Source organism: Taudactylus pleione, unplaced genomic scaffold (genome assembly GCF_031769625.1).
Source record: "Taudactylus pleione unplaced genomic scaffold, aTauple2 ptg000016l, whole genome shotgun sequence".
Lineage (NCBI taxonomy): Eukaryota > Metazoa > Chordata > Amphibia > Anura > Myobatrachidae > Taudactylus > Taudactylus pleione.
The window spans coordinates 22,187,039-22,206,063 of record NW_028284418.1 but is presented as its reverse complement, the minus strand read 5'-3'; the positions used below and the strand labels follow the sequence as shown (position 1 = coordinate 22,206,063).

At 45.6% G+C, this 19,025-nt stretch overlaps 1 protein-coding gene across 1 annotated transcript in view; it reads right to left on the bottom strand.

Moving 5' to 3' along the window:
* TOM1L1 (target of myb1 like 1 membrane trafficking protein) overlaps positions 1–19,025 on the bottom strand; it is a 202,183-nt gene that overhangs the window by 74,420 nt on the left and 108,738 nt on the right. Inside the window, exons 6-7 of the mRNA XM_088473337.1 lie at positions 4,637–4,720; positions 3,660–3,776 (exon numbers count right to left, since the gene is read on the bottom strand). Coding sequence (XP_088329463.1) covers positions 3,660–3,776; positions 4,637–4,720 — 201 coding nt within the window. The remainder of the gene's footprint in view (positions 1–3,659; positions 3,777–4,636; positions 4,721–19,025) is intronic.

Below are 19,025 nucleotides of genomic sequence, written 5' to 3'. Positions count from 1 at the left end.
TTTCCCTCAGTTTCTCTAAGAGGTTGTCGGCGGTGTGCCTCTTACTGAAACCGGTGATACACAGCGTAGCCTGCCTTGTAACGAGCTGGCGTTTCTGAGATGCTGCTACTGGTGACGCTGCTGCTGTTGCTGCGTAAGGTGATACATCTACCCAGTGGGCTGTCACAGTCATATAGTCCTTAGTCTGCCCTGTTCCACTTGTCCACATGTCCGTGGTTAAGTGGACATTGTGTACAATGGCATTTTTCAGGACACTGAGGACACTTTTTCTGTCGTTTCTGTACAGTCTCGGTATCGCCTGCCTAGTGAAGTGGAATCTAGACGGGATTTGGAACCGGGGACACACTACCTCCATCAATTGTCTAAATCCCACTGCACTAATGGCGGATACCGGACGCACGTCTAACACCAACATAGCAGTCAAGGCCTCAGTTATACGTTTTGCTTCAGGATGACTGCTGTCGTACTTCATCCTCCTCGCTAAGGACTGTTGGAGGGTCAATTGTTTAGTAAAAGTAGTGGTGTTCCTACTTCCTCTCTGGGATGATGAACGACTCCCAGCAGCAGCAGCAGCAGCAGCGGCAGCAGTAGGCGTAGCAATGCAGGATCCTCCGGAGGAATCCCGGATAGGAGAGTCAGTCATGCCAGTGATATGGCCTGCAGGACTACTTCCGATCCTGACTAAGGAGGAAATTGACGAGGAGGGAGTTGACGGTGTGGTTTGCAGGCGCTTGGATACAACAGGACAACGGGATTTAGGTGTCCCTGGACTGCTTACGGTCTTAGCCAAAGTTTCTGAACTTGACAGTAACTTTTTATGAACGCGCTGCAGGTGCCGTATAAGGGAGGATGTTCCAAGGTGGTTGACGTCCCTACCCCTACTTATTTCACCTTTACATATGGTACATATGGCAAGACAGTTGTTGTCCGGATTTGGATAGAAATATTGCCAGACCAAAGAGGTGGAATGTTTGGTCTTCTGCCCAGGCATGACCGTGATGGGCTTTTTCATCCCACGGACAACAACTGTCTCCCCCGGAGCCTGATTTAAACAAACCACATCACCATCAGAATCCTCCTCGCCAACTTCCTCCTCAGCGCCAGCTACACCAGTATCCTCATCCTGTTGTACTTCAACAGTGACATCTTCAATTTGCATATCAGCAAGTGGACTGTGGGTGCTCCTTTCAGCACTTGCAGGGGGCGTGCAAATGGTGGAAAGAGCCACCTCTTCCCGTCCAGTGCTGGGAAGGTCAGGCATCGCAACCACCACCACACTTGGACTCTCCTTGGGGATTTGTGATATCTTCTTAGAAAGCACAGTTCTTCGCTGTGCTTTTGCCAGCTTAACTCTTTTGATTTTTTTAGTGGGAGGAGGGCTTCCATCGTCATGTGAAGCTGAACCACTAGTCATGAACATACTAGGGATCGACCTTAGCCGTTCTTTGCCACTCCGTGTCCTAAATGGCATATTGGCAAGTTTACGTTTCTCTTCAGCTGATTTAAATGTCTTTTTCAAGGTCATTTTCCTGAACTTTGCCATTTGGGATTGTATGTGCCCTCTACTATGACATTGGGCATCGGCCTTGGCAGACGACGTTGATGGCATGTTATCGTCTATGTCATGACTAGTGGCAGCAGCTTCAGCACTAGGAGGAAGTGGTTCTTGATCTTTCTCTATTTTATTTTTATCGGAGAAAGTTTGGTCCTCCATTTATGTTATATCGATTTGATATATACATGCGGCTAAACACAGAAAATAATTTTTTTTTTGGTTTGGACTGGAGTGTACTTTCGGGGGTTACAGCACCCTTAACGGTCAAGCCAGCCGGCCCTTTACTTATGACACACGGGCGCACGCTTGGCACTACTTTGTTGATGCACGTGCGGCTACTGCGCACACAATTCACAAACACAGAAAATAATTTTTTTTTTGGTTTGGACTGGAGTGTACTTTCGGGGGTTACAGCACCCTTAACGGTCAAGCCAGCCGGCCCTTTACTTATGACACAGGCGCACGCTTGGCACTACTTTGTTGATGCACGTGCGGCTACTGCGCACACAATTCACAAACACAGAAAATAATTTTTTTTTTGGTTTGGACTGGAGTGTACTTTCGGGGGTTACAGCACCCTTAACGGTCAAGCCAGCCAGCCCTTTACTTATGACACAGGCGCACGCTTGGCACTACTTTGTTGATGCACGTGCGGCTACTGCGCACACAATTCACAAACACAGAAAATAATTTTTTTTTGGTTTGGACTGGAGTGTACTTTCGGGGGTTACAGCACCCTTTAACGGTCAAGCCAGCCGGCCCTTTACTTATGACACAGGCGCACGCTTGGCACTACTTTGTTGATGCACGTGCGGCTACTGCGCACACAATTCACAAACACAGAAAATAATTTTTTTTTGGTTTGGACTGGAGTGTACTTTCGGGGGTTACAGCACCCTTTAACGGTCAAGCCAGCCGGCCCTTTACTTATGACACAGGTGCACGCTTGGCACTACTTTGTTGATGCACGTGCGGCTACTGCGCACACAATTCACAAACACAGAAAATAATTTTTTTTTGGTTTGGACTGGAGTGTACTTTCGGGGGTTACAGCACCCTTAACGGTCAAGCCAGCCGGCCCTTTACTTATGACACAGGCGCACACTTAGCACTACTTTGTTGATGCACGTGCGGCTACTGCGCACACAATTCACAAACACAGAAAATAATTTTTTTTTTGGTTTGGACTGGAGTGTACTTTCGGGGGTTACAGCACCCTTTAACGGTCAAGCCAGCCGGCCCTTTACTTATGACACAGGCGCACGCTTGGCACTACTTTGTTGATGCACGTGCGGCTACTGCGCACACAATTCACAAACACAGAAAATATATAATTTTTTTAGCACTTGGGGGGAGCACCCCTGATGGACAGAGCACCCCCTGGACAACACTACAGCACCCCTTTAGGAATGGGACACTGCACAGGACTTTGGAGTAGACACAGCCCCTATGGAGAACTGACTGCACAACACAGTCCAGCCAGCCCCTATGGACTTTGAAGTAGTGGACACAGTCCCTATTAACAACAGCAGCACAGCACAACACAGCCAGCCCCTATGGACTTTGAAGTAGTGGACAACAGCAGCACTACACTACACTACACTACACAGCCCTAACTCCCACCCTCCCTCTTCACTGTCCACAGCCGAGTGACAAAATGGCGCCGACGCGGGTACCTTATATAGGATCCAAAACCTGCGAGACTCGGAAGGCGGGATGATGACGTTTTGCCTCGATTTCAGATCCGAGTCAGGCGGGAAAAGTCGAGCCTGACTCGGATCGGACTCGGATCGGGGAGCTCGGGGGGGTTCGGATTTCAGAAATCCGAACCCGCTCACCCCTAATTTTTATACAATATTTTTATTAATTTTGTGCATGAAATACGTTTGTGTACATTGAACCATCAGACAGCAAAGGTATCACGATCTCTATTCTGTGCTCCAAACTTTTTGGATTTAGGAGCATTCCGGATTTCGGAATTTCGGATAAGGGATACTCACCCTGCATACTGTACATAAATACTACTGTTCAATTTATCAGAATTTCGACCTACTACAGCTATCCATCCAAAGCCATTAGTACAATTAAGATGTGTAGGTTATACCTGTAACAGCTCCATGTCTTCGGGCATCTCTGCTTCTGGTAGGTTCTCCAGTAATATTTCTGACATCACCTTTATATTCATTTTCACCATGTCCAGCTCACTGTATAATTTCCCGATCTGGAGAACACATCACACCATCATGCAGTAATGTGCCTCACCAACCCCACACTGTACCTCTTTATCACCTAGTACACTTTATTAAAGCAATTCATTCTACAATGTAAAATAAGATCATTATTATTGTTGACTTGTAAGGTGCCATATTGCTCTGCAGAGTGAGACAGTGGGAAATACAGGACAGAATTAAAATTAGGACAAAGTAAATACAGGCATGACGGTGGGCAGGCAGTGGTGGAGAGGGAACGGAGATGAGAGAATGAGTGTAGAAACTTTAGGGGAGATGTTTCAAACCTTCTTAAATGAACAGGTGGAGAAGTTACCCATGGCAACCAATCAGCTTCTGCCTATCGTTTTATAGAATGTACTTGATAAATGATAGCTAATAGCGGACTAGTTGTTATGGGCAACTTCTCCACTTGTACTCTTTAGAAGGTTTAATACATCTCCCCCTAAGTCTGTAGTTACTGGAGAGGATGAATTGAGGAATGTAGAAGAAAATGTGTGAGGTGGTGCAAGAGTTGGACTGAAATATCTTGTCACATGTTATTTGTATTTTCCTCTTAAGTATCCATAGGTGGTAATATCATGGGCTGTGAAGGAGGAAGGGGAGGTACAACATAGTGCCCAATCCTCTAGTTAGACAGTCTAACAAGTGATAGCTCAGAAAAGTTTTCCAAATTCTGTGTTACTAAACGTTTCTGAATGTTTCTGATCTATGAAACTGTAAAGAAATGTGCATTAAAGGGTTGCCCCTAACTACCACAAATATTATGTCTCCCTCAGGTGCATATGAGTCTTTGTCCCGGGCTACTGTACCTCTGGTTGCAATTATACAGATATGTCCTATCACACGGTACCTGTTCAGGTGAAAGATGCTGCTCTGAAGTTTTGAAATGTGATGTAGCAGAACAGCTGTCAGATGAATTGACTTGTTCGTTGTCCTGCAAATAAACATAAGCATACATTTAATTTGTGAATATCTATAGTTTGATTGTGTATTAATTATAATATGGTGAATTCTACTTTTTGTACATTTTTAATTTTTAAAATGCGATTTTTAAAGAAAATATTATTATTCGAATTAAGCAAAACAGAACTGGCAAAGGGTTTCCCCAATTCATATTTTCTTAGTACTTGGTTTGAAACTTCACACAAGTAAATGTTATGGCTTTCTATTTTTCTTTCCTGTCTTTTCTCACCATAGTCCAGTAAAAGAAAAACTTTATATACATTATAACAGAATAAAAAAGGCTGATAAAAACCTACACCCCACTAATTTTATTCTATAATTTTTACATATTACAAGTACTATACAGTGTATCATGTATGTCTACTGCCGGACAACAGTATACCACACATTAGAAAGATAATAAAATGGTGTATATGGAACTGAAAAGTGTCAACAAGAACCTGAACTGTCCAAGTACTGCAAGTTCCAAGTTACTGTGCAAAGTAGAATATATAATGACTAACAATGTCTCTTGAATATGAGTCACTGATTGCTCCGTGTAAGGGTATATTTTTTGTGTGATCCTAAATTTTAAGACACTACTGTCTTATCGCTGTTTGATTAACTTCAGCACTGGTAATTAGATGGGAATGTAATGCTCAGCTGACTACAGAACACCCAGCCCATCTCTGCTTCTCTCTTCTTCTTCCACTTATATTGTGCATTGGCTGGTTGATTGAGGCACTATAGGAAAGGGACCTAAAATGGTCAGCCTCCCAAAATACATAGTGGTATTTAGAGGTCAGAGGAGTTAATGTGCATCACTTGGAGATCATTTGGACTGTGGACATTGCATTTACACTAAGGTACCAGGTGTGCTTATTTTAGAGGCTGGTCCGGACTGTCTCTGGGACTACACACCTTTATAACAACTATACCTGGAAGTTTTTGTGAATTGTCCCTTATCTTGGATGTTCCCCATATAAGACTGTCGATTTGCCTTTTTTTATAAATAATTTTTGTATATTTAACAAACATTGACAATTATCAAGCAAGTAATCTCTTGGAGTTTTTTTTTAGAGAACTGGACAAAAAGAAACTTTGATATGTTGGTGCCGCATCTGTTTGAAGTGAGTTGTGGTACGTGATTACTTTGAGAAAGATACCTTTATATGATTGACCCCACTCTATTTTATGTGAGTAGGGTACGTGCAAATTTTATTTGCTGTATGTTATGCAATATGGATTATCGGTAGAAATCTGTTTATAAAGAAATCATTATATGTCTTATACCATACATAATTTAAGTGAGTATGGTACGTAATTATACCTTCTAATTGAGAAGAAAAGATTGATTCCTCGTAGAACCGCTTCTATAAAGAACTATACCTGTACAATCAGTTTAACGATCCTACACATATGTGTTTTTTGTTTTCTTTTCGTTTTATATACTCTGTATTTGAAGAGGATTTTTATGAAGAAAGTGACAAGCTACATAAGGACTATTGAAATAAGTATATATAAAAAATAGGAAGCGCTACTGAGACACTACCTATAATTTGTTTTATTGTATCGATTTTCTTGTATTTGGGCAAAACGTGATAGAGCTTTGGAGCTGCCACCTTTTTGACATTTGCACCGTGAGTGTTCCAATACATAAAATTTTTTGATTATGCAGTAACCCACTATAGCCACAGAGTGTAGTGATACTTGCAACACAGTCCAGATGATGATGGCACAACGCATAGTGGAATTCACGCAGGTGATAAGATGTGTGGCAACAGCAGATGGTATGCAGGTACACTGGCAGAACTGGAGCTGGAAGAGGTCTGTGTGCAGTGTGTGAGCTGCAGCACTGATGGATAGTACACAGCGGTAGATGGAATGCAGACAACGATGATCAGTCTGTGTGGCATGGAAGCCGTGGCGCTGAGAAATGATACACAGCAGTAGATGGAATGCTGACAACAGCAAGCGGTCTGTGCTGACATGGTATACAGCGGCGAAGGTAAACAGTCCCGGTGATTATCTGTATGCGGCGTGGGAGCCGCAGCGCTGAGAGGCAAAAAACCATGGTACAAGTAGGTAACGGTTTGAGTTTCAGCAAGGAAAGTATCCACAGGAGAAAACTCTGGAAACACAGGAGACACTGAGCCTGGAATGATCTTCAGGAAAGAACACAATTGTTCAGGCAATAAGTCTTTCCTAGGCCTGGAAATGTATAGGGAGTGGTAACAGGCAATTGGTTAGGCTGACCAGGTGAGTAGCCAGGTGAGTGGTAATCACTGGGATAGACTGTTGGAGGTTTTATACACAGCAATGAATGAATATTTGACCCTGTATGTGTGGCTAAGACCATGATTTGTGACAGCAATGGCACTAGGCTGCAAGTAAAGGCCCTCCATAGGAATGTCATCGAGGCCATAGTGTTCACCTGCTGTGCACGGGGGGAGTGGGTGTTCATACCACACATACCATCAGAGTACCCGTCAATTTCAAGGTCTGCTTTACAATGACTGTCAGCAAGTCACAGGGGTAGGCACTGAAGGTGGCAGGGATTGATTTGTGGGAGGACTGCTTCTTACATGGGCAGTTCTACATGACCTGCTCCAGAGCAGCAGCTAGGTAATCCTAGCACCATACTTGCCTACTTTTGAAAACTAGTTTCAGGGAGATTGTAGGTGGTAGCAGCATGTGCCGTGCTTCGCACGGCACGCCGCTGGGGGTGTGTCATAACCCTGCCCAAAGGGCGTGTCTAGCTCCACTTGTGGGTGTGTCTATTGTCACTGCATTTTATTGACCACTCCGTTACCTCCCCCAAACGTTTACTACCTGTCACTCTAACGTTGTAAATCAGTTCCCTGTGCATGCAGACTCGCAATACAAAAGCGCAATGTCAAATTGCTCTAATATAGTGTAAATATAGCCATTGCATCCATCTCTGTAACAGACACAATTACCCAGTGCTGGGAGTACCAGCAATATGGAAATTTGTGGGCAAGGTGAGGTCAAATTTATTTGAAAATCATATTGGACCTTGTGCTCCCACCTAATACAGATATATATATATATATATACACATGATTTATGCCACATTGTGTACTTGTGAGGCTACTGTAGGGCAGAGTAAACTGTAAAGACAATAGTACATTTTCACAGACCAACATAAATAAATAAATGCTGACAGGAGAAAGGGAAGAAAGTGCTGAGTGTCACAGACATTACCTGCCCCCAGAGAGGGCACTTACTGACAGCCATGGAATGCATGGCTGTCACTGAGTGCCCTTTCACAGTGCAGTTAATGCCTGTGACACTCAGCATCCAGCCACCATGGATGTACCCATGGCACAGTTCCCACTACTAGTTTTCTTTATAATTTCCAACTATCATTACTGCCACCTCTGCTGGGAATGCCGGGTCCCACGCTGATCTGCGGCCGCGCTCCCCGCTGATCTGATGCAGCGTCACCTGCTGATGCCGCCCGCCAGTCACCCAGATGCTAATCGCACACTGATAGGCTGCCACTGCTACCCATAACCCCTACGCCATGGTGGCCGGCCCTTAGGTACCATCACATCATGCGTCATGAAGTCTTCAGCGCAGGCCCCGCCCCCCGGTATCTCCGGACTCGCGCATGCGCAGTCCAGATTTTTAACGGGGGCAGTGAAAAACCGGGAGCAACAGTAGTATTTGCGGGGGAGCGGGAGTGTGGGTTAAAAATCGGGAGACTCCCGCTAAAATCGGGAGGGTAGGCAACTCTGCCTAGCACCTGTGGTTAGAACCACCAATGTGGTTTACAAAGAAATCCTTAAGTAGAGAAAAATAGGGTTTAGATATGTCATAAGTTAACGCACCTTCAATTCATTCATATTAAAAAAAAAAGTTTGAAAAACTCTGTTTATTTAAATGGATACTAGCACACTCCTTTGCCTCGAGGCATAAATTGAACTAAGCAAATAAATTAAGTTAAAATGGGATTAAGGAAATGGAAATAGTAAACATCCAATGTCTACCTAGGTGAAAATAGGCACATCAGCTAGTAAATAATAATATTATTATTAATATTATTATAAATAAAAATGTTTTCATCTCTGCTAATTAAAGCTTTTGTACTTGGTGTAACGCTGTTGAGTCAACACAAAATATGAGACTGTGAGATTTGTGGCGTTGTTCAGAGATGTGACCCACTCTAAAGTTACTGTAAGATTTTCTCAGCATTCTATTTCTTTTTAGAATCTTCTACGAAACAGACATTAATTAAATAGAATTCTCCTATATTTAGGCATTATGTGCCTCTGAAATCATAGAATAAACAGCAATGTAATGTTAATTTGTACAAAAAACTCAACAAGTGTGTAGTGGAATTCAGAATGCACAACAGGAGTGATCCAAATTTTTTGTGTGGAGCCCCCCTGGACGACCACCCCTTCCACCCTGCCTATAATCCAGCCCTGGTTAGGATCTAAGAGCAGTCTCCTACAAAGAGTGGCTTAATAGGGTAAGTCCAACTGCTTAATAATTAGGGGTGAGCGGGTTCGGATTTCTGAAATCCGAACCCCCCCGAGCCCCCCCGATCCGAGTCCGATCCGAGTCAGGCTCGACTTTTCCCGCCTGACTCGGATCTGACATCGAGGCAAAACGTCATCATCCCGCCTTCCGAGTCTCGCGGGTTTTGGATCCTATATAAGGTACCCGCGTCGGCGCCATTTTCTCACTCGGCTGTGGACAGTGAAGAGGGAGGGTGGGAGTTAGTGCTGTGTAGTGTAGTGTAGTGTAGTGCTGCTGTTATCCACTACTTCAAAGTCCATAGGGGCTGGCTGTGTTGTGCTGTGCTGCTGTTGTTAATAGGGGCTGTGTCCACTACTTCAAAGTCCATAGGGGCTGGCTGGACTGTGTTGTGCAGTCAGTTCTCCATAGGGGCTGTGTCCACTCCAAAGTCCTGTGCAGTGTCCCAGTCCTAAAGGGGTGCTGTAGTGTTGTCCAGGGGGTGCTCTGTCCATCAGGGGTGCTCCCCCCAAGTGCTAAAAAAATAATATATTTTCTGTGTTTGTGAATTGTGTGCGCAATAGCCGCACGTGCATCAACAAAGTAGTGCCAAGCGTGCGCCTGTGTCATAAGTAAAGGGCCGGCTGGCTTGACCGTTAAAGGGTGCTGTAACCCCCGAAAGTACACTCCAGTCCAAACCAAAAAAAAATTATTTTCTGTGTTTGTGAATTGTGTGCGCAGTAGCCGCACGTGCATCAACAAAGTAGTGCCAAGCGTGCGCCTGTGTCATAAGTAAAGGGCCGGCTGGCTTGACCGTTAAAGGGTGCTGTAACCCCCGAAAGTACACTCCAGTCCAAACCAAAAAAAAATTATTTTCTGTGTTTGTGAATTGTGTGCGCAGTAGCCGCACGTGCATCAACAAAGTAGTGCCAAGCGTGCGCCTGTGTCATAAGTAAAGGGCCGGCTGGCTTGATCGTTAAGGGTGCTGTAACCCCCGAAAGTACACTCCAGTCCAAACCAAAAAAAAAATTATTTTCTGTGTTTGTGAATTGTGTGCGCAGTAGCCGCACGTGCATCAACAAAGTAGTGCCAAACGTGCGCCTGTGTCATAAGTAAAGGGCCGGCTGGCTTGACCGTTAAGGGTGCTGTAACCCCCGAAAGTACACTCCAGTCCAAACCAAAAAAAAAATTATTTTCTGTGTTTGTGAATTGTGTGCGCAGTAGCCGCACGTGCATCAACAAAGTAGTGCCAAGCGTGCGCCTGTGTCATAAGTAAAGGGCCGGCTGGCTTGACCGTTAAGGGTGCTGTAACCCCCGAAAGTACACTCCAGTCCAAACCTAAAAAAAAATTATTTTCTGTGTTTGTGAATTGTGTGCGCAGTAGCCGCACGTGCATCAACAAAGTAGTGCCAAGCGTGCGCCTGTGTCATAAGTAAAGGGCCGGCTGGCTTGACCGTTAAAGGGTGCTGTAACCCCCGAAAGTACACTCCAGTCCAAACCAAAAAAAAATTATTTTCTGTGTTTGTGAATTGTGTGCGCAGTAGCCGCACGTGCATCAACAAAGTAGTGCCAAGCGTGCGCCTGTGTCATAAGTAAAGGGCCGGCTGGCTTGACCGTTAAAGGGTGCTGTAACCCCCGAAAGTACACTCCAGTCCAAACCAAAAAAAAATTATTTTCTGTGTTTGTGAATTGTGTGCGCAGTAGCCGCACGTGCATCAACAAAGTAGTGCCAAGAGTGCGCCTGTGTCATAAGTAAAGGGCCGGCTGGCTTGACCGTTAAAGGGTGCTGTAACCCCCGAAAGTACACTCCAGTCCAAACCAAAAAAAAATTATTTTCTGTGTTTGTGAATTGTGTGCGCAGTAGCCGCACGTGCATCAACAAAGTAGTGCCAAGCGTGCGCCTGTGTCATAAGTAAAGGGCCGGCTGGCTTGACCGTTAAAGGGTGCTGTAACCCCCGAAAGTACACTCCAGTCCAAACCAAAAAAAAATTATTTTCTGTGTTTGTGAATTGTGTGCGCAGTAGCCGCACGTGCATCAACAAAGTAGTGCCAAGCGTGCGCCTGTGTCATAAGTAAAGGGCCGGCTGGCTTGACCGTTAAAGGGTGCTGTAACCCCCAAAGTACACTCCAGTCCAAACCAAAAAAAAATTATTTTCTGTGTTTGTGAATTGTGTGCGCAGTAGCCGCACGTGCATCAACAAAGTAGTGCCAAGAGTGCGCCTGTGTCATAAGTAAAGGGCCGGCTGGCTTGACCGTTAAAGGGTGCTGTAACCCACAAAGTACACTCCAGTCCAAACCAAAAAAAAAATTATTTTCTGTGTTTAGCCGCACGTATATATCAAATCGATATAACATAAATGGAGGACCAAACTTTCTCCGATAAAAATAAAATAGAGAAAGATCAAGAACCACTTCCTCCTAGTGCTGAAGCTGCTGCCACTAGTCATGACATAGACGATAACATGCCATCAACGTCGTCTGCCAAGGCCGATGCCCAATGTCATAGTAGAGGGCACATACAATCCCAAATGGCAAAGTTCAGGAAAATGACCTTGAAAAAGACATTTAAATCAGCTGAAGAGAAACGTAAACTTGCCAATATGCCATTTACGACACGGAGTGGCAAGGAACGGCTAAGGTCGATCCCTAGTATGTTCATGACTAGTGGTTCAGCTTCACATGACGATGGAAGCACTCCTCCCACTAAAAAAATCAAAAGAGTTAAGCTGGCAAAAGCACAGCGAAGAACTGTGCTTTCTAAGAAGATATCACAAATCCCCAAGGAGAGTCCAAGTGTGGTGGTGGTTGCGATGCCTGACCTTCCCAGCACTGGACGGGAAGAGGTGGCTCTTTCCACCATTTGCACGCCCCCTGCAAGTGCTGAAAGGAGCACCCACAGTCCACTTGCTGATATGCAAATTGAAGATGTCACTGTTGAAGTACAACAGGATGAGGATACTGGTGTAGCTGGCGCTGAGGAGGAAGTTGGCGAGGAGGATTCTGATGGTGATGTGGTTTGTTTAAATCAGGCTCCGGGGGAGACAGTTGTTGTCCGTGGGATGAAAAAGCCCATCACGGTCATGCCTGGGCAGAAGACCAAACATTCCACCTCTTTGGTCTGGCAATATTTCTATCCAAATCCGGACAACAACTGTCTTGCCATATGTACCATATGTAAAGGTGAAATAAGTAGGGGTAGGGACGTCAACCACCTAGGAACATCCTCCCTTATACGGCACCTGCAGCGCGTTCATAAAAAGTTACTGTCAAGTTCAGAAACTTTGGCTCAGACCGTAAGCAGTCCAGGGACACCTAAATCCCGTTGTCCTGTTGTATCCAAGCGCCTGCAAACCACACCGTCAACTCCCTCCTCGTCAATTTCCTCCTTAGTCAGGATCGGAAGTAGTCCTGCAGGCCATATCACTGGCATGACTGACTCTCCTATCCGGGATTCCTCCGGAGGATCCTGCATTGCTACGCCTACTGCTGCCGCTTGCTGCTGTTGCTGCTGCTGCTGGGAGTCGTTCATCATCCCAGAGAGGAAGTAGGAACACCACTACTTTTACTAAACAATTGACCCTCCAACAGTCCTTAGCGAGGAGGATGAAGTACGACAGCAGTCATCCTGAAGCAAAACGTATAACTGAGGCCTTGACTGCTATGTTGGTGTTAGACGTGCGTCCGGTATCCGCCATTAGTGCAGTGGGATTTAGACAATTGATGGAGGTAGTGTGTCCCCGGTTCCAAATCCCGTCTAGATTCCACTTCACTAGGCAGGCGATACCGAGACTGTACAGAAACGTCAGAAAAAGTGTCCTCAGTGTCCTGAAAAATGCCGTTGTACACAATGTCCACTTAACCACGGACATGTGGACAAGTGGAACAGGGCAGACTAAGGACTATATGACTGTGACAGCCCACTGGGTAGATGTATCACCTTACGCAGCAACAGCAGCAGCGTCACCAGTAGCAGCATCTCAGAAACGCCAGCTCGTTACAAGGCAGGCTACGCTGTGTATCACCGGTTTCAGTAAGAGGCACACCGCCGACAACCTCTTAGAGAAACTGAGGGAAATCATCGCCCAGTGGCTTACCCCACTTAGACTCTCCTGGGGATTTGTGATATCTGACAACGCCACCAATATTGTGCGGGCATTACATCTGGGCAAATTCCAGCACGTCCCATGTTTTGCTCACACAATAAACTTGGTGGTGCAGAATTTTCTGAAAAGCGACAGGGGCGTGCAGGAGACGCTTTGGGTGGCCCGAAAAATTTCTGGCCACTTTCGCCATTCAGCGACTGCGTGCCGAAGACTGGAGCGCCAGCAAACACTCTTGAACCTGCCCCGCCATCACCTGAAGCAAGAGGTTGTGACGCGGTGGAACTCAACCCTCTATATGCTTCAGAGGATGGAGGAGCAGCAAAAGGCCATACAAGCCTATACATCCACCTATGACATAGGCAAAGGAGGGGGTATGCACCTGACTCAAGCGCAGTGGAGAATGATTTCCGTGTTGTGCAAGGTTCTTCAGCCCTTCGAACTTGCCACACGTGAAGTCAGTTCAGACACTGCCAGCTTGAGTCAGGTCATTCCCCTCATCAGGCTTTTGCAGAAGCAGCTGGAGAAAGTGAAGGAGGAGCTAAGACGGAGCGATTCCGCTCGGCATGTGGGACTTGTGGATGAAGCCCTTCATTGCTTTGCCAGGATTCCAGGGTGGTCAATCTGTTGAAATCAGACCACTACATTTTGGCCACCGTGCTCGATCCTAGGTTTAAAGCCTATGTGGTGTCTCTCTTTCCGGCCGACACAAGCCTGCAGAGGTGCAAAGACCTGCTGGTGAACACACTGTCAGCTGAAGCGGAACGTGACACGTCAACGGCTCCTTCTTCATTTTCTCCCGCAACTGGGGCTGCCAGGAAAAAACTTAGGTATCCTAAGCAACCCGCTGGCGGTGATGCAGGGCAGGCAGGACCAAGTTTGGACATCTGGTCCGGACTGAAGGACCTGGCAACAATTTCTGACATGTCTACTGTCACTGCATATGATACTGTCACCATTGACAGAATGGTGGAGGATTACATCGGTGACAGCATCCAAGTAGGCATGTCAGACAGTCCATACCTGTACTGGCAGGAAAAAGAGGCAATTTGGAGGCCCCTGTACAAACTGGCTCTATTTTACCTGAGTTGCCCCCCCTCCAGTGTGTACTCCGAAAGAGTGTTTAGTGCAGCCGGGAACCTTGTCAGCGAAAGGCGTAGGAGGTTGCTTCCACAGAATGTGGAGAAGATGATGTTCATCAAAATGAATTATCAGCTCTTCCAGGGAGACCAGCCTCCAGAACGTACAGAGGGACCTGTGGTGGTGGATTCAAGTGGGGACGAGTTAATACTTTGTGAGGATGAGGATGTACACACTGAAGAGGGTGAGGAATCGGTGGATGAGGAGGATGAGGATGACATCTTGCCTCCGTAGAGCCAGTTTGTGCAGGGACACATTAATTGCCAGCTTGTTTTGTGGGGGCCCAAACGAACCAATCATTTCAGCCACAGTTGTGTGGCAGACCCTGGCGCTGAAATGATTGATTTGTTAAAGTGTGCATGTCCTGTTTATACAACATAAGGGTGGGTGGGAGGGCCCAAGGACAATTCCATCTTGCACCTCTTTTTTTCTTTGCATTATGTACAGTTTGGGGCCTAGTTTTTCTAACTGCCATCCTGTCTGCCACTGCAGTGTCACTCCTAGATGGGTCACGTGTTTGTGCCGCCCACTCGTGTCGCTTAGCATAGTCATCCAGCTACCTCGGTGCAACCTTTTGGACATAAAAACACTATTGTGAGGTGTGAGGTGTTCAGAATAGACTGGAAATGAGTGGAAATTAAGGTTATTGAGGTTAATAATAGCATAGGAGCAGAAAAACCTACAAATTCTGTGATTTTAGCTGTTTTTATGCTTTTTTTCAAAAAAATACAGATCCAAAACACAAAACCCAGAACCCAAAACACGGAAGGGTGGTTTTGGCAAAACCAATCCAGATCCAAAACACGAAGAAAGATCCAGATCCAAAACCAAAACACAAAACACGAAAAGTGGCCGGTGCACACCCCTATTAATAATCAGGATAAACACCCAGTACGTGTCTTGCAAAGGCAACAAATATCTTATTTTAGCTGAATTGTCTGTCTGCATTTACTATCTCCCCATTTATATCATGACTTTCTTTTGATCCACAACTGGTTTCTTTAAAAGTATGTATTATAGTGGAATTTACAAAAACAAAAGCAATACATTTTAAAGCCAACATTACCATATATCCCTGACTGAATTGAAAAGCAATACTACCACATCCAAAACTTGTTTGCAGTAATTTCTATAGCTAAACCATTTTAGCTGTGGTGTCTACACAGAGCTCTTGTCCCAAAGAAAACACATTTTTAGCAGCCAAAAGACATGCTACAGAAAGCATGTGCTCTGATCCCAAATTTAAAATGACCTCACACTTGCAACCATGCACAGCATAGTTTGAAATCCAGGGCCAGATTAAGCCTTTGAGAGGACCCAGGGTATAAACCTGCCCTCAATCCGCCAGCCCTCACCCATTTGTCAGCACTGCCCCCACTCGTCATCCAGCGTGCCCCCACATTATCTGGCTCACCTCCACTCATCATCTTCATTTCGCATGCAGATACAGCCATAGTAGCACAAATAATATAGACATGTCGCATATAATTTTAATCCATACTTGCCTACTTTTGAAAACTAGTTTCATGGAGATTGTAGGTAGTAGCATAATGTGCTGCATGGAGGGGGCGTGGCTTGTCCCACCCAGGGGGCATGTCTAGCTCCACCTATTGGTGTGTCTATTGTAGGATGTGCAGGCTCGGATTAGTTTAAATTTTCCCGCCAAATTCCGATTTTTCCCACAAAAAAATCGGGTCTCAGAATAAAGCAAAACGTCATCTTTCATGGACTTTTGTCCAGGAATGATGTTGTTTGTCCATGAAAGATGATGTTTTGCCTCTTTCTGTGACCCGATTTTTGGCAGGAAAAATCCGAATTTGCCGGGAAAATCCGAACTAATCCGATCCTGCACATCCCTAGTCTATTGTCATTTAGGGGCGTGTCCTGCAGTGGCAGGTGAAAAGTTTAGTACTAAGAGCAGAATTTTAGCAGAAGGCTCCTGAAAGTACAGCTGCCTGTTTAAAAAAAGATACAAATCAAATATTAATACATTCTTGACTATTCCTCAGACAATAGTTGCCAATGATTTGCGTGTGAAGAAATGAAATGTGCTCAAAGGGGGCAGCTTTATTTTTAGTCAGAGCTCCCTTATTGTGATATATCCAGCCACAAGCATTAACTGCACTCTGAAAGGGCACTCACTGACAGCCATCCATTTATTGGCTGTCAGTGAGTGCCCTTTCAAAGTGCAGTTAATAATACCTGTGACACTCAGCTCCCAGCCCCAGCCACCATCACTGTATATGACGCAGTCGCAGGTCTCATTGGCCGCTTACAATTATATTTGAGGCCACCGTGGGGGGAGAAAAGGCCACCATACCTGCACTGATGTCCCTGATCAGTACAGTGCTGCTGTTAACAGGCTCCGCTCCGCTCTGCCTGATGCCACCACGCCCAAGCTCACTCAGTGTGCTCACTCACAGCTCACTAGCCGGCCACCGCTACCCACCACCTCTAGGTGGCCTGCCTTTAAGTATCATGGCGTCACGCTTTGTGACATCATGATGTCCCCCCTGCAGACTCCACCCCCCGACAGTCCGGTTTTGCGCATGTACAATCTAAAGATTTAAAAAAACCCTGGAGTTCAGGTAATGTTTGCGGGGAAGCGGAAGGTTTTATTAAAAACTGAGTGACTCCTGCTAGAATCGGGAGGGTAGGCAACCCTGTTTTAACCAGCAGAAGCGGCTTGTCTGTCCTATGCACATTGCCTTGTGAATAAGACACAAGAGAAAAAGTTGCACGAAAAGACGCTCTGCACAACTAGAAGGGCTGTTTAATGTGCAAGGAGGCTAGATATTTGTGGACACAACTATATCTAGAATATATATATATATATATATATATATATATATATATATACACATACACACACACACACAATGCGATGGCCGGCACTCCCAACAAAAGGTATATGGCCAGGGTGCACTTCCAGAAGCCAAAAACTGACCCCTATGATACATGTGGAAATTGGCAGCACTCCATGGACTTGAATACGATCACAGCATACAGCCAGATATCACCAACGTTTCAGATGTTTACTTAATTTTTCATCAAGGACAAATAACAACATATAACACTTACCCATATACCCCCACCATTACCAACATGTATATCGGCAGTGGTCCCACCAATTCCGGTCGCAGGCGTAATGACGTCATCCGCAACACGGGATACAGGGGGCCGGGCCGATGCCATGACAACTGAGCATAACAAAAATATCGGAGGTGTCACAAACATAAAATCAAACAAGAATCATGTCTAACAATTGAGCAAAGCAAAATAAACAAATACATAATCTATAAGATAGTTTGTAATATTGTACCTGACCATAGCTGCAAAAAACAATTTGGTTAGTAATCTCCTTACAGCATACAAAATGCAAATGCTTACTGAAATGTATTTAATACTTCATACAAAAGCCTTAGTTGGTAATGACAGCTTCAAGATGCCTCCTGTATGGAGAAACTAGTCACATGCATTGCTCAGGTGTGATTTGGGCCCATTCTTCCACACAAACAGTCTTCAAATCTTGAAGGTTCCCTGGGCCTTTTCTATGAACTTTGGGCCTGATTCAGACCCGCTCGCGAGCGCTGAGCGCACGCAAGCGGGTCGATGTTCCCCAAGTGCGCATACGCACGACGGAGGCGGCTCCGTCGTGCGCATGCGCGAGACCCGAATAACGTCATTATGGTGATTGACAGCACGCCCCCTTTGGTGGGCGTGCCGGTGGCGTGGCTGCCCAGACGGAGGCATTCCCATGGGAACTCCTACCGTCTGGGGCCGGCCCCACTGACATCACTAGTGATGTCAGTGGGAGTGCTTTTGGCTCCGATAGAGCCAAAAGCACTCCAGGGCTTGCGGCAGCGAGACCCTACTGCAAGGGTCTCGTCGCAAGCCCGATGGTCGCGATGGTCTTGACCATTGTGACCATCATTTTGGCCGCTCGCATTAGCTGTGGGTGGTCACTCACAGCTATGCGAGCGCCAGGAGGCCGCTCCAAAAAGTAAGAGGGACGGCCCTGATTCAGAGCGAGCGCTCTGTCAGAGCGTCCAGCTCTGAATCAGGGCCTTTGATCGTTAGTTCTTTTCAATCAGACTAAAGTCAGGTGATTGGCTGGGCCATTTTAGCAGCTTTATTTTCTTTCTCTGAAACCAATTGAGAGTGTCCTTGGCTTTGTGTTTGGGATCATTGTCTTGCTGAAATGTCCCCCTCTTTTTATCTTCAGCATCCTGGTAGATGGCTGCAGATTTATATCAAGAATGTCTCGGTACATTTTTCCATTCATCCTTTCTTCAATCAAATTAAGTATGCCAGTACCGCATGCTGAAAAACATCCCCACACCATGATATTCCCACCTCCAAACTTCACTGTTGGTATGGTGTTTTTTGGGTGATATGCAGTGCCATTTCTCCTCCAAACATGGTGTGTATTCTGGCATCCAAAGAGTTAAATTTTGGTCTCATCTGACAAGACCATATTATCCCAGTATTTCACAGGCTTGTCCAAATGTTGTGCAGCAAACATTAAGCGAGTGTCAACATGCATTTTTTTCAGCAATTTTGTGAGGAGCA